Raw genomic sequence first — 14752 nt, 5'->3', positions numbered from 1 at the left:
ATTTTTGCCATGTATTTGTCAAAAAGTTTAGCACTTTGCCACATTTCTCATCTGCATTCCATCCACAGTCATTTAGGAAGTATAATCCTTTTCTAGTCATCCAAAAAGTAAAGGTGTGTCTATGAAATTGTGGTTGACGTTGTTTTAGGGAGATTGTCACAAGTTACTGACGCGTAAAGCCACTTGCAGATCCCGGCCGAGGGGCCTAAACCCTAAGAAGAAGCAGAAGAAAGAGAGAGTCCTACCAACTTATGGGACCCCGTCCGATGGGGATCAAGAGACCTAAGGATTGAAGTGGACCCCACACACACACACACACACAAAAAGCGTAACCAGCTGATGGCGTGGCAAAGTAGTACGGAATTCCTCAATTTCGCGTTGACAATTTGCGTGTTTTACGCTAGTTGCTAACGTGGCAAAGTTGTACGGATTTCAGTTTTTACGCTCGCAGCTTTTGGGCATCTTCTTTTGGGCCAGATGATTTTGAGTTTAAAGCTTTTCATATAAACTGCTTTTCATAGGCCAAGGGCCTTTAAATATGTGCAGAGGGCTCATTCTCTGGCACTCTTATGGGTGAAGGTGCAGAGCACGAGTACCACTCCGTGTCGCGTGTGCTCTCTCTTTCAATTCCGTTGTTATTGAAGTGCTAAAGCCTAAAAGTACATCTAGTCTGTTCTTTTCTATTGGCACGTTGTAAGGTGCAGCGGAAGTGAATGTTGAACTTTGCTCAAGATGAGTGCTCCAAACTGTGCTCAAGGGTTCCTTTTACTTACGGAAGGGAGAGCCTTCCCTTCATTTAGTGAGAGAGTGCAATGATCACAAACAAAGTGGGTAAACACTGTGCATGAAGGTGTTGAGACTAAGAGATAGAGAGAGAAGAATACGACACCAGAATGTTGCTCCAAGGGCCCCACTCTCTATAGCGAGAGGTCTATGCTATTGATTGCACAAATCTCGTACAATGGTCTAGATGCAATGGACTTGCCGACGATGTCGACAACGATGATGCCGACGATGTGCTGAAAACTGAAAACGCTAGGGGCTGAAAACTGCAAATCTTGTATCTACTAAATCTGACTCTATGTCGGTGACGACGACGCGGCGACGATGCGCTGAAAATGCAGATGCTGAAATCTGCGAATAGCGGGCTGAATCTGCAAACACTGGTTGATATGGCCGTGCGGCGAGGATCTGTTGCGAGAAGGTGAGATCTGCGAGGTTTGGGGGCTACGGTACGGAGTCTAACTGCTGAAAACTAAAAACATTGATGCAAAAATGGGTTCTGTCGCCAAGAAACTGCAAACGCTAAAGGCTATCTACTGTCCCAAAAACGCTAGGCTTGCGAGGGTATCTGCTGCAAAAACGCTAGGGAATCTGCTAACACCAAGCTGATCTGCAACCTGCAAAACGCTGGGGCTGATCCGCAGTTGTTGAAAACGCTAGGCTGATCTTGATGGCTGAAAAACGCTAAGTCCTCCTGCCGGTCTAGCTGAGAAGGTGCACTACCAGAACTTGGTATCCTGATGCCTCTTCTGCCAGAAAGTGCTAGTGCTAGCTTTCTTATATATTAACTTGCCAAAGTTGCCCTACCCAGTTTCCCAACTAAGTCCCTTAATAATAATAAGTGAAAAATGGGTTCTATGCACTGTAAAATGCTCCTGATGGGTATTGACTGTAATCTGACGATCATGCTGTGTGCAACCAGAGGAAATGCAACTACTCTAAGTGTCTAGGCCTGTACGGCCTACGAACAGACTCACAAAGGTGCCAGAACACTTCCTAACCTGAACTGAACCCTAGTCATGAAGTAGCTTTTCCACATGCACATAGGGTTAGATGTACACGTGACACACATGGTGCCCGCCTTGTGACAGTGGTATCAGAGCTTCAAGCGTGTGCTTTTCTGAGAGCAAACCGGTCCTACCAAAGAGCAAACAAAGTAAACCGTGGCCTGACCACAGAGTCACTAGCCACTCCCACCCTTACTTCATCGCGCATCAGGAGCGCCACGTCACCGCTCACGTCTTACAAGGCATAAGCCATAAAGATCACTTGCAAGGGAAGGATCCAAGATTTGTTCAAGTCACTATTTTCTCAGAAGCAGTGCCATACAGAGGTTGCTATTTATATATACCTGGATGAATCCAGGATAAGCCCAGATTCACCTTTAAAGGAAAGTGCAAGGTATAGACCCATGGTAGTCACCCACAAGACAATATAACCATCACCTCCATCATGCATAGTATTGACTAAATACCACGACATCCCCACTAACGTCATCAGTGCCCAATAGTGGGTGTAGAGCTAGGTACTAACATAAGCTCCAAAACACAACACACACCACACGCATACACACCACACGCCTAGCACTAAAAGAAGCATTAAATCGAATACCAAGTCGTACACTCCAAGAACTTGGCAAGCTTTCAAGAAAATTTTTGCCCGAAGTTACATGCCTTCAAACATCTTCCTTCGGATTGCACATAGTCACAAGGGACGCATTCCGGGATGGGGAACGGGGGACGGGGCTGAAATGGATTTTTAGTGTAAAAAAGAGGGCGGGACGACAAGTGGGGACGGGAAGCCTGAAAAAGGGCGTCCCCTGTGACTATGGGATTGCAACTTTTGGCACAGTGGGGTATCCTGGAATGCTTGCCACAGAAACCCTAGCAAATTAAAACTTGAAATTTCTCAACCTCTCTCAACAGGTGTCTCCTCTCGAGCTCATAACCTTGGTGGAGGTCGAGTGTGAGTGCTATGTCTAGAGACTACCATCACCGCCAGAGAAACTCTATCTGTCCAAGAGCTGATGGACGATGTTGTGGTGGGCTACCACCTTATGGAAGGAACGTAACCCTAATTTTTGGTACAGGTTTCAGGATGGAAAGTCAATAGACTTTCCGAGCTCGTCTAATGTCGAGATTGCTTTTTAAGTTTGAATTTTGTTTGAGAATCTGTTTGAGAACTTGTTTGGTGATCTCGTTTGGAATCTGTTTGAAATGGATGGTATCTATTTTGAACTTGTCTTGGTGCCGATTTGAACTGTGTAAGCGCAAGGCCGCCAAGGGTGCGCCCACAAGGAAGAGTATAGCTCGGGTAAAGAGAAATCCTTCTCTAACACAGATTACAAGCTAAAGAAGAACCTCAAGAACCTCAAGAACCCAAGAACCACAAGAACCCAAGTCCCTCGTGAACTTCAGAACCCAAGACTTCAGTGGATGGTCATCACCTGTAGCGGAATGGATACTTCGCATAGAGGTGGTGAGCATGGGAGTGGCGAAGAAGAGTTTTACCCACCAGGAGGTTTTTTTGACCCTCCCCCTCCCCCTTCCCCATCTACGCAAAGGATTGAACTAACTCCTATTGAGGCTTTCGACAAGATGATGATGGACAAGAAGTTAGAACGCGAAGCAAGGAAATTAGAACGAGAAGAAAGAATGGCAGCACAGATCGTGAATACGAAGAAAGAATGGCAACCATAGTGCGTGAGCGCGAGCAAGCGCGCTTGGAAGCCGAAGTAAGACAAGCCGAATTGGATCGAGCGCGAAGAAAGCCGGTTAGCCTTTGAGCGCGAGTGCGAAGAAAGACAGGCAGCCTTTGAGCGCGAGCATGAGCAAGCGCGCTTGGCGGCCTAGCAGAGAGCCCGACACATGCAAGAGATGTTGCTCAAGTACAGGCACAAATGCTAAGTCTCTTCTTCTCCAAAGCATGATACACAGGATTTGCATGATGATAAGCATGATGAAATTGTCTGATAATGATAAGCATGATGATTTGAATGATAATGATGAGCATGATGATTTGAATGACAATGACAAGCATGATGATTTGAATGACACTGAACAAGCATGATGATTTGGATGACAATGACAAGCATGATGATCAAGATGTGATTTCTCACGAGCATGATGATTTGCATGATCAAGATGTGATTTCTCACAAGCATGATGATTTGCAAGATAAAGATGATGTGATTGTTCACAAGGATGATGTGTTAGTTGATACTTTTTCTAGTGAAGCTAACCTCGTTTTGCAGATTCGATCAATCACGAAGAACTGATCTTGGCTTTCAAGTCGAGGTCCAAAGAACCCCTACAGGAAGATTCGATCGATTACGAAGAACCGATCTTGGCTCTCGAGTCGAGGTCCAAAGAACCCCCACAGGAAGTATTATGTGTTCGAATGATTAGTCAGCACGCATTGTTAGAGTGTTTCATTTGTGATGATTTCCTGTATTTTAGTCACCGTCCTTATGTGATCCCTGTTCACAGGCATGCCATATTGCACGATGAACACGATCCACTCATGAATGAGCACGGATATATGCGGATTACTCATGAAAAGATGAAACTATTTGCATTCAACGAATTTACATTCCATGTCTCTTCCTTGGAGCATGACACAATATCTGAAAAAGCACAAGAAGGATTGAGCATCAAGCATCGGCATTTCCATTGTGATTTGCCACAGTTTATTGATATAGATCAAAAAGTCGAGATTCGACCCCATTGTTTGTGTGTGTTTGATGAACGGTTTGGGACTCCGTCACTTTGTTCATCTACATTGTATGGACAGTTTTTTCGAAGGAATAGTATTTTTCCAGTCACTTTACATGGAATGGGTATCTTCATGTTTTTGTGTTGAAAGTGGTTTCACGAATTTTCATCCTCAGAGATTCTTGAAGAAGGTAGACGCATGACTATCGACGAAGTTGAAGCATTGAAGGAGCCACAGATGACTATGTCGCTTTCGGTGCGGCCCAATGAAGCAAGCGTCGCAAACCTTTATGAAGTTCAAGTATCGCACGACCCACGCATCAAAGTGGGCCGACGAAGAGACCTTTCCAGGATTCCACACACTGTTGGCGATCTCCCTCGACGCCATACAGTTCGGTACCAGTATCTCACTTTGAAAAGGAGGGAATGTCACGTGCACATCTAAACCTATGTGTACGTGGACAAGCTACTTCATGACATGGGTTCAGTTCAGTTAGATTAGGAAGTGTTATGGCACTTTTGTGAGTCTGTTCGCAGACCGTGCATGTCCAGACACTTAGATTAGAGGCATATCCTCTGGTTGCACATAGCATGATCATCAGATTACAATCAGAATCCATCAGGAGCATTTTTACAGTGCATAGACCTATTTTCCCTATTTTAGCCAATTTTCACTTATTATTTTTAAGTGACTTTTGTTGGAAACTAGGTAGGGCAGCGGGACTCCCAGTAGGCCTAGCGTTTTTGCGTCAGAAGCAAAGACCTAGCGTTTTTTGGATCAAGACCAGCCCTGGCATTTTTGCATTGCAGCTCAGCCTTGGTGACCACAAGACATCGCAGATCAGCCCTAGCGTTAGCAAATTCCACAGCTACACGGCAGATCAGACCTAGCGTTAGCAGATTTCCCACAACAGACAGATTTCAGCCCTAGCGTTTTTGATTTGCAGATCAGCCTCGGCGTTTTGCAATTCCATCGCGACAGAATCAGCAGTAGCACCGGCGTTTTCAGTTCTCAGCATCAAAACACCGCAATAGAACCACCGAGCCTCGCAGATCTCACCTTCCCGCAGCAGATCCTAGCCGCACGGTCAGATCCATCAAAGTTTGCAGATGGATCGTCGCCATCGACATCGTCACCGAAATAGAGTCAGAATTCAGCAGATAAAGATTTGCAGATTTCAGACATTAGCATTTTCAAATTTCAGCCCGTCATTGTCGTCGTCGACATCGTCGGCAAGTCCAAGCATTGTAGAGATTTGTGCAATCAATAGTAGACCGCTCTTGCCATAGAGAGTGGGGCCTTTGGAGAAGGGTTTTGACAACATTCTGGTGTCGTATTCTTCTCTCTCTATCTCTCAGTCTCATGCACCTTCATTCACAGTGTTCACCACTTTGTTTGTGTCCATTGCACTCTCTCACTAAAGGAACGGAAGGCTCTCCCTTCCATAAGGAAAAGAAACATTGAGCACAGTTCGGAGCACTCATCTTGAGCAAAGTTCAACTTTCACTTCCACTGCACCTTACATACGCAAAGCAAAATTGGCTCGCGAGCGCAAAGAAAGCCGGTTAGCCTTTGAGCGTGCGCGTGAGCGTGCGAGTGAGCGTGCGCGCTTGGCAGCCGAACAAAGAGCTCAACACATGCAAGAGGAGTTGTGACTCTTTTCTAGTATGCGGGCACATATTGCAAAGGATCAAGAGAAGGAGACTCTCTCAGTCTCTTCTTTTCCAAAGCATGACATACATGATTTGCATGATAATGATAAGCATGATGATTTCCATGATCAAGATGTGATTATTCACGAGCATGATGATTTGCCTGATAACGATGTGATTGTTCACAAGGATGATGGTTTAGTTGATGCTTTTTCTAGGGAAGCTAACCTCATTGCAAATTCGATCAATCACGGCGAACCGATCTTCGCTCTCGAGTCAAGGTCCAAAGAACCCCCACAGGAAGATTCAATCAATCACGAAGAACCGATCTTGGCTCTCAAGTCGAGTTCCAAAGAACCCCCACAGGAAGTATTATGTGTATGAATGATTAGTCAACACGCATCGTTCGAGTGTTTCATTCGTGATGCTTTCCTGTATTTTAGTCACCGTCTTTATGTGATCCCTTTTCATAGGCATGCCATATTGTACGATGAGCACGATTCACTCATGAATGAGCACGGATGTATGCGGATTACTCATGAAAAGCTGAAATGTTTGCACCCAATAATTCACATTCCATGTCTCTTCCTTGGCATGACACAGTATCCAAAAGAGCACAAGAAGGATTGAGCATCAAGCATCGGCATTTCCATTGTGATTTGCCATAGTTGATAGATTTAGATCAGAAAGACAAGTTTCGATTCCATTGTTAGCGTGTGTTTGATGAACGGTTTGGCACTCCGTCTATATGTTCATCTACATTACACGCACAATATTTAAAGACGACTAGAATTTTTCCAGTCACTTTACATGGAATGGGTATGTTCATGTTTTTGTGTTGGAATTGGTTTCAAGAATTTTCATCCTCGGAGATTCTTGAAGAAGGTAGACGCATGACTAACAAAGTTGAAGCATTGTAGGAGCTACAGAAGACTGTCGCTTTCGGCGTGGCCCAAAGAAGCAAGCGTTGCAGACCTTTATGAAGTTCAAGTATCGCATGACCCACGCATCAGAGTGGGCCGGCGAAGAGTCCTTTTCAGGATTCCAGACGCTGTTGGCGATCTCCCTCGACGCCATACAATTCGGTACCAATACCTCACTTTGAAAAGGAGGGGATGTCACGTGCACATCTAACCCTTTGTGTACGTGGACAAGCTAATCATGACATGGGTTCACTTCAGTTAGATTAGGACGTGTTATGGCACTTTTGTGAGTCTGTTGTTCGCAGACCGTGCATGCCAAGGCACTTAGAATAGATGCATAGCCTCTTGTCACGTGACACATCCAGCCCTATGTGTCCGTGGACAAGCTACAGCATGATCAGGGTTCAGTCAGTCCAGTCAATCTAGATTAGAAGTGATCTAGCACTTTTGTGAGTCTATTCGTAGACAAGTCACTTGGTATAGATGCATATCCTCTAGTTGCACACAGCATGATCATAAGCAATCCCATCAGAATCCATTAGAATCAGTTAGGGGATTTTTCCAGTGATTTTAGTCTATTTTTCCTATTTTTGACATTTTTCACTTATTATTTTTAAGTGACTTTCCAACAAAAGTAGGTAGAGCAATTTTGCTAAGAAAATATATAAGCAAACCCAAGTTAGCACTAAATGGCAGAAGAGGCAGCAAGAGCTTCCCGCTCAACAGGCATCTTCTCAGCAAGAACCCCGCAAGCACCCTCAACCTTGGCGTTTTCACTCTCCCATCAGCCTAGCGTTTTGGTCTTCATCAGCACCTCCTCCCACAATTCCCTGGCGTTTCCAACTTTCCAGTTGCAGGCATCGCAAAGCTTCCCATACTACCTAGCATTTTTGCTAACGCTACCCCATTCTACCAGCGTTTTCATTTTCAGCTGTAGATGAAGCATTTGCAGAAGCGTTTTCAGCATTCAAGACAATAGCAGATTCAGCCCCAGACCTTGCAGAAGATCCCCAATTTCAGCCCTCAAAAACGCAGCCAAAACAGTCATTTTCAGCCACCCGAATCAGTCCCCAATTTTCAGCCATAGCGTTTTTATGGACAGCAGATAGAAGACCGCAGATTTCAGCCCTAAAAGTCGTCGTCGTCGTCACCGACATAGTCCCAGGTTGCATCAGTCCATTGCATCGTCATTGTACCACTTTGTGCAATCATAAGTAGACCACTCTCGCCGACGAGAGTGGGGCCTTTGAAGGAGGGTTTTACGTCTTTGGTGTCGTACTCTCTTCTCTCTCTATCTCTCAATCTCATACACTTGCACGCACAGTGTCCATTCACTTTGTTGTGATCATAGCACTTTCCATTAAGAACGGAAGGCTCTCCCTTCCATAAGAACTAAAAGGAACCTTGAGCACAATTCGGAGCACTCATCTTGAGCAAAGCGCAAACAATCATTCCGCTGCACCTAACACCTCTGGTTGCACACAGCATGATCATCAGATTTCCATCAGAATCCATCAAGAGCATTTTTACAGTGCATAGACCTATTTTCCCTATTTTAGCCATTTTTCATTTATTATTTTTAAGTGACTTTTGTTGGGAACTGGGTAGGGCAATTTAGCCATGCATGTATATAAGAAAACCCAACGCTAGCACTTTTGGGCAAAAGAGGCAGCAGGAACACTTTGTTCATCAGGCGCCTTCTCAGCAAGATCCCCCCAAGACCAGCCTAGCGTTTTTGCCAAGATCAGCCAGCGTTTTCATCAACAGCATAGCCCTTGCGTTTTTGTATAGCAGATCAGCCCGGCAGGTTCCAGCAACCAGCCTAGCGTTTTGCATTTGCTGAACAATCTAGCGACAGCAAGACAGATTCAGCCCTAGCGTTTTTGGATCATGCAACAACCCTAGTGTTTTGCAAATTCTCCGCAACGGCTTCAACATATGCACCAACGTTTTCAGTTTTCAGCACACACCGCAATAGAGCCCCAAACCTCGTAGATCTCACCTTCCCGCAGCAGATCCTCGCCACACGATCAGATCCACCGAAGTTTGCGGATTCAGCCCGGAAAACGCAGATTTCAGTATCTGCGTTTTCAGCGCGTCATCATCGCATCATCGTCATCGCCATTGTCACCAACATAGAGTCAGAATTCAGCAGATAAAGATTTGCAGATTTCCACCATTAGCGTTTTCAGATTTCAGCCCGTCTCGTCGTCGTCCTCATCGTCGGCAAGTCCAAAGCATTGTAGGGTTTTGTGCAATCAATAGTAGACCGCTCTCGCCAGGGAGAGTGGGACCTTCGGAGGAGGGTTTGACAACATTCTGGTGTCATATTCTTCTCTCTCTTATCTCTCAGTCTCATGCACCTTCATTCACAGTGTTCACCACTTTGTTTGTGATCATTTGCACTCTCTCAATAAGGGAACAGAAGGCTCTCCCTTCCATCCATAAGTAAAAGGAACCCTTGAGCACAGTTCGGAGCACTCATCTTCAGCAAAGTTCAAGATTCACTTCCGCTACACCTTACAATACTGTTGGCTACTGAGTAGGTTGTCGGGAAGAGGCCCTTGTGCTCTATGGTATCGGAGGACTGCGTGAGGCAACATGTAGTTCAATAGCTACCGAAAACTCTACAAAACAGAGGATGCCTCGAGAGTATGACGCAAAATTTGTCGAGGAGGAATTGTAGGTACTTTGTAGAATCCAGAACCACCATCTTGCTATGTCTGTTCTGGGAAGGACCACTATGCTTTCAGAAAAACACACAACTGAAGCTATGATACAACTATTACAAGGGGCACCACGTGCCAACTGAAAAGAACACACTAGAACAGACATTTAGCACTTCCAAACAACTAAACTGCAATGAGAGACACAAAGAGGCGGAACTCCACTCCCACATTGCAATGGCCCCAAGCTCTAACCACCCTTTCACTATTTCTTTATATTGCTTCAACAAGGTAGAACTTTGTTGCTCTGCTCTACTTCTCCACGGGGTAGAATACTGGAGTGAGAGCCCAGCATACATATCGGTGCAAATACTGTGGAAAAGGAGAAAAGGGCTGACAATTAGAAAAACATATGTTTTATATGCTCCCAAACAACTTAAATAAGGTTAGAAAGAGCTGAGCTTTGGAACTCCGAAGGGACAAAGAAAAAACAAGAACGCGGGGGGGGGGGGGGGGGGGGGGGGGGGGGGGGGGGGGGGGGGGGGGTGGGGGGGGGTTGACGCAGAACAAACAGTCAATATAGACACAGAATAATCTAGAAGAAACTCAAGTTCAAGTGTAACTTATAGACTCACGGTAGTTATACACAAGACATGGAACCATCATCTTGATCGTGCTTACTGATCACTAAATACGACAGCATACATGAGCACACATAGGACATAAGTTTTGCATATATAATTTCCACAAAATTAAAAGACAAAATATTTAAAAGGCTACAAAGAAAGCAAAATGAGGCTTTAAACTAAAACAAACAAGAGTAATAACAAAATAAATAAGAGCAACTTGTAAGTAAATGAAAGCATGCAAGTAGTGAAAGATCAGACACGACGTGCTCAATATTGCTTGTAGCTTCACATATATTACACCATGCAGAAGTTGATCGTTGCATGCCCCAACCACTAAATGCACATTTTACTCATATTTTGATCCAAGTCACTATCTCTTCATTGCTTTTCAGCAACCAAAACCAATCAATGTCAAAGTTTGTGTTCATGTAACTTTTTCTCCAACGTTATTGATAAAATGCTGCTTTAAAATCTACTTAAGACTTGTTGGCAATGATGATCAAAAATAACAAACTTGATTTCTCTTCTGTATAGAGGTTTCTTGCCTCAAAAAAAAACCATAAATCACCTTTAAATTTACCCTCTAGTGGCCAATTCAATTCTCTCTATAGAAAACAATCACTCTTCATGTAAACAAAACCAAGCTCTTGCAAAATTCTCCATCACCTTGAAAATGACACCTACAAAACTACACATCCAGTAACACTAGTCTACCAACTGAAATTACCTGATCTGGAGACCTAGCAGCAGAAAGAGGAGAAACTGTGCTACTGCACAAAACTCCAGATCCAGCCAGGATGTCCTTAATGGTCGAACTAATGTTCAGTAAAAGTAGACTCTCTGCAGCAGCTGCGGAGCCACTTGCACATGTCGACAACAGCCGGATTAAACCCTGCAAAAAAACCTTTAAGAAATAGAATCCGCGACAACTAATAAAGATGTACTTAAAACAGAAGTACATCCTGCCATACCGTGTAAGTTGAACTATTAAGAGAAGTCTGTGAAATCATAGCACCATTTGAATTGTTTACTGACACAAGGCGCACTGCTTGTGGTATCAAACCGTGTGAGCATAGCATGTCTAACTTCTCAGAGGACGTTGCAAAAGAATCTGCTATTCTTGTCAAACAAACAGATGCATGATCCACAACCTGCTCCAAAATGAAAGATCCACTGTCAACTGCTCATCGTAAAAGAAACAATTGTGTGAGACATTGAGAAGGTATGTAATGTTATTGCACCTTTGAATCTTGGTACTGCAGAAGATTTGTCAAAATAGGAACAGCCTCAATCACAAAGTCTGATGCATCCGAGGGCAATTGACGGCAAATATTTGCTGCAGTTGACACCGCTACTCGCTACAAGTCAATGTCCACACCCAAAATAAGCATTCTACAAAAATATCACAATCCTCTATCCACATTCTTTAAGATCTTGTAAAGAACATTTTTGAAGTTTCACCTGAACTCCAGTGGAAAAAAAATCCAGATATGAAAGCACTGCTAATAGCGCTCCTGCTCTAAGGCATGCAGTAGGATGCTCATGAGAGATCTTCTCCAGAGCTTGAAGAGACTAACAGTTGAAAGAGGAACAAAAAACATCAATTGTAGACTCAAAGTCACATCAACTATCAGATATATAAAAATTCCCTGTACTTGGCAAGAAGTGGGCATACCTGCTCAGCAAGATCAATGTACTCTATTGTAAGAAGTCGAGCACAAAGGCATGGAACTGCACCATAATGTACAACAGCGGCACATGATGATGGGAGCACATCACAAAGATGTGTCAATGCCCTCGCAGCTAGTAGCATCATATCAGGGTTGTACTCATGATTTAAGAGGCCAACAAGCACAGGAACGAAAGAGTCTACAGAGAAACTACTCAGTGATTCTTCAGTTCCAATTGAGAGCAATTCACAAAGCTGTGAAAGAGCCTCAAGCTGTCGGCCCTCTTCACCATCTGCTTTCAAACCAGACAAAATTCTCTTAAGCTTACTGCTTTGATGAGGACTGGATGATGGGAGAAGGTCGTCAAGGCCAGCACCAAGCTTCCTTAAAAGTCCATGAAGAGCACTACTAGCCGATGCAAGGTTATGCTGGAGGCTACTGTTACCTTCATCATGATGATCATCATCTAGGTGAGATGCGGGTCTGTCACGCTCTGAACCACGCATCTCCTTCTCTTTGCCCTTCTCGGCCTCCTTTTCTCGAGAAGAGGCTTTGCGTATATGATCATCATCTTTATCGAGCTCTTTCTTTGCATGCTTTGAACCAGAAGATGACGAAGGGAGGGAGGGAGAGTCCATAGTTATCTCTTGAGTCCGCGACACAGTGACAATGGTGGGATGCAGCCGAGACGATGCAGAGCGAGGAGGGAGGCGAGGAAGAGGGAGAGGAAGAGGTGGGGTAGGGGCGGAGAGGCGAGCCCTCTTGTTACTAGCGCTGTTACCGTTTTTGCTGTTGGGCGATGGCCTATCTCCAGTGGCCTCCGCCCTCTTACGACTCCGAGTTTCCATAAAAGAACCCAATCCCCCTGTGCAAATTCTCTACTCGCCAGGCTGCAAGCCCACCATAGCCAGCAGCTATCTGATCTGCAGACCCATAGAAAACCCTAGTTGGCGAAGGGTCGCGTACGCAGGATAACTTATGGGCGCACAAATGTTGAGAGATCCAAGTTCGCAGGGTCCTGGCTATGGCGTAACAAGGTCGACTCCGCAGGGAAGGAGAAGAGACCAACATGGGTATCAATCCAATATATATATAACACAAAGGAGAAACGCAGGACGAAGAGCAGCAGCAATGAAATCGTCGAGCTATAGGCCTAAAAGTTGTCAACAAAAAATATCAAAGAGAGCTTTTTTCTTTTCATGGAGGTGGGTGTGGGCCATGGCACGATTGTGTGTGTGACACAATGTGAGTGTGTGCTTGAGCAAAAATTTCAAGCACTGCAGCTTGCTTCACGGCTAACAATTCAATTGCTACAACATCTCTGCATATGCACACACTTACTAGCTTTCAAAGAGAAAGATTTGAAAGGAATCTATTTGTTATACCAGTTTAAAAACATTGTGAATGTGTGGATGCTTCTTCATGATCGATACTATGTACATTGCTTGAAAGGAATCTATTTGTTATATTGGTTTGAAAACATTGTGAATGTGTGGATGCTTCTTCATGATCGATATTGTGTGGATGCTTCTTCATGATCGATACTATGTGCAATGCTTGAAGGACTATGTATCTATGGTCAAATTCATGGTCGTTAAGTGTCACTGTTTGAAATTCTTAAGTGGGCATTTAGTCTTCTCAGAGACTCCTTTTCACCCTTCAACACAATATAGAATTCTTGAGGGTATGACGAGTCATCCTTCTCAAAGAAGCCCTCTCACCCTTAAGGACAATATATCAAATTCTCTACTAACCACCATCAAGTGAAGTGCTGATGGCTTCCAAACGTTGTGATTTATTTAAAGAGCAATAGGCTCTTGAACTATCTTTGAATGTATAGAGAAACATCATGAATCAATAAAATTGTAGCATGCAGATAGAAAGCATGAAAATGGGATTGTTGTAGATACACTTTATTATCACATTTAGTTTCGACTCTAAAAATGGAAAGTCTAAATTCCTCCTAGAAACATTGAAGCAAAACAAATTGTTTTGACTATTAATTCTGTCAATGTGTCTTTGTTTGATAGTCATAATTAAAGAATATCCAACCTTTAGAGATATTAAATGGATAATAAGGATTGTTACCAGTGTGTCATGGTGGAGAATTACACAACAAACTTAATACATCACACAAAGGTACAGTACAGAAGACCAAAAGAATCATTGCACAAACACAGATACAATCGGAATAGTATTGCTATTCATTAGATCATTTAGGAATCCTCATAATATTGAAGATGAAAAAAACATGATACATTGCACACAGGCCATGCATGTTTTATAGATTCCGTCCTGCATTCCTGTGCGAACAGTTACATTGTTTTCGATCAAATATATCTACCCTTTCAATACTCTACCCTAACACTTGGCACACATGAGGACATGATCCCACATTTCTACAAATTTAATCCCCGTCAAAGGAATTGGTCGGTGGAATAAAAGGGGGAGGTGGGTTGGGGTTTACACATGGTCACAAATTGGGCAAAAGGTTAGTAGTATGGATAATCCCGCATGAGCAAAGTAAATGCCTCCATCCAGCAAGGAGGAGCCAAAGGATTGAAGAGACTCAGAGAATTAACACATTGGTTCAAGAAAAAAGGTGGTGCATCGGAAGAGGCTCTTATACTTGGCCACACTATGTTTTTGTGTGACCACTTCCTCTCGCAACTACTCCTCCTCCCCCTTGCTCATCAACAATTGGGTCTTTAGGCT

At 43.9% G+C, this 14752-nt stretch overlaps 1 protein-coding gene across 6 annotated transcripts in view; it reads right to left on the bottom strand.

The window, feature by feature from the left end:
- The window catches only part of KAK (HECT ubiquitin protein ligase family protein KAK), a 54355-nt gene extending 41173 nt beyond the window's left edge, over positions 1-13182 (bottom strand). For 4 of the 6 annotated variants that reach the window (XM_086523053.1, XM_086523051.1, XM_086523054.1 and 1 more), the window contains exons 1-5: positions 12043-13181; positions 11829-11939; positions 11609-11725; positions 11339-11518; positions 11095-11259 (exon numbers count right to left, since the gene is read on the bottom strand). In XM_086523053.1, the coding sequence (XP_086379179.1) occupies positions 11095-11259; positions 11339-11518; positions 11609-11725; positions 11829-11939; positions 12043-12885 (1416 nt within the window). In that variant the 5' untranslated portion in view covers positions 12886-13181. Of the gene's footprint in view, positions 1-11094; positions 11260-11338; positions 11519-11608; positions 11726-11828; positions 11940-12042 lie in introns of all 6 variants that reach the window. The other 2 variants (XM_086523049.1, XM_086523052.1) reach the window with 1 other exon arrangement.
- Positions 13183-14752: the final 1570 nt, after the last annotated feature.

This window comes from Adiantum capillus-veneris, chromosome 11 (assembly GCF_014529385.1).
Source record: "Adiantum capillus-veneris isolate H3 chromosome 11, ASM1452938v2, whole genome shotgun sequence".
NCBI classification, from domain to species: Eukaryota; Viridiplantae; Streptophyta; class Polypodiopsida; order Polypodiales; family Pteridaceae; genus Adiantum; species Adiantum capillus-veneris.
Note: the sequence above shows the minus strand (reverse complement) of the source record. Positions and strands in the feature narration are given on the sequence as shown.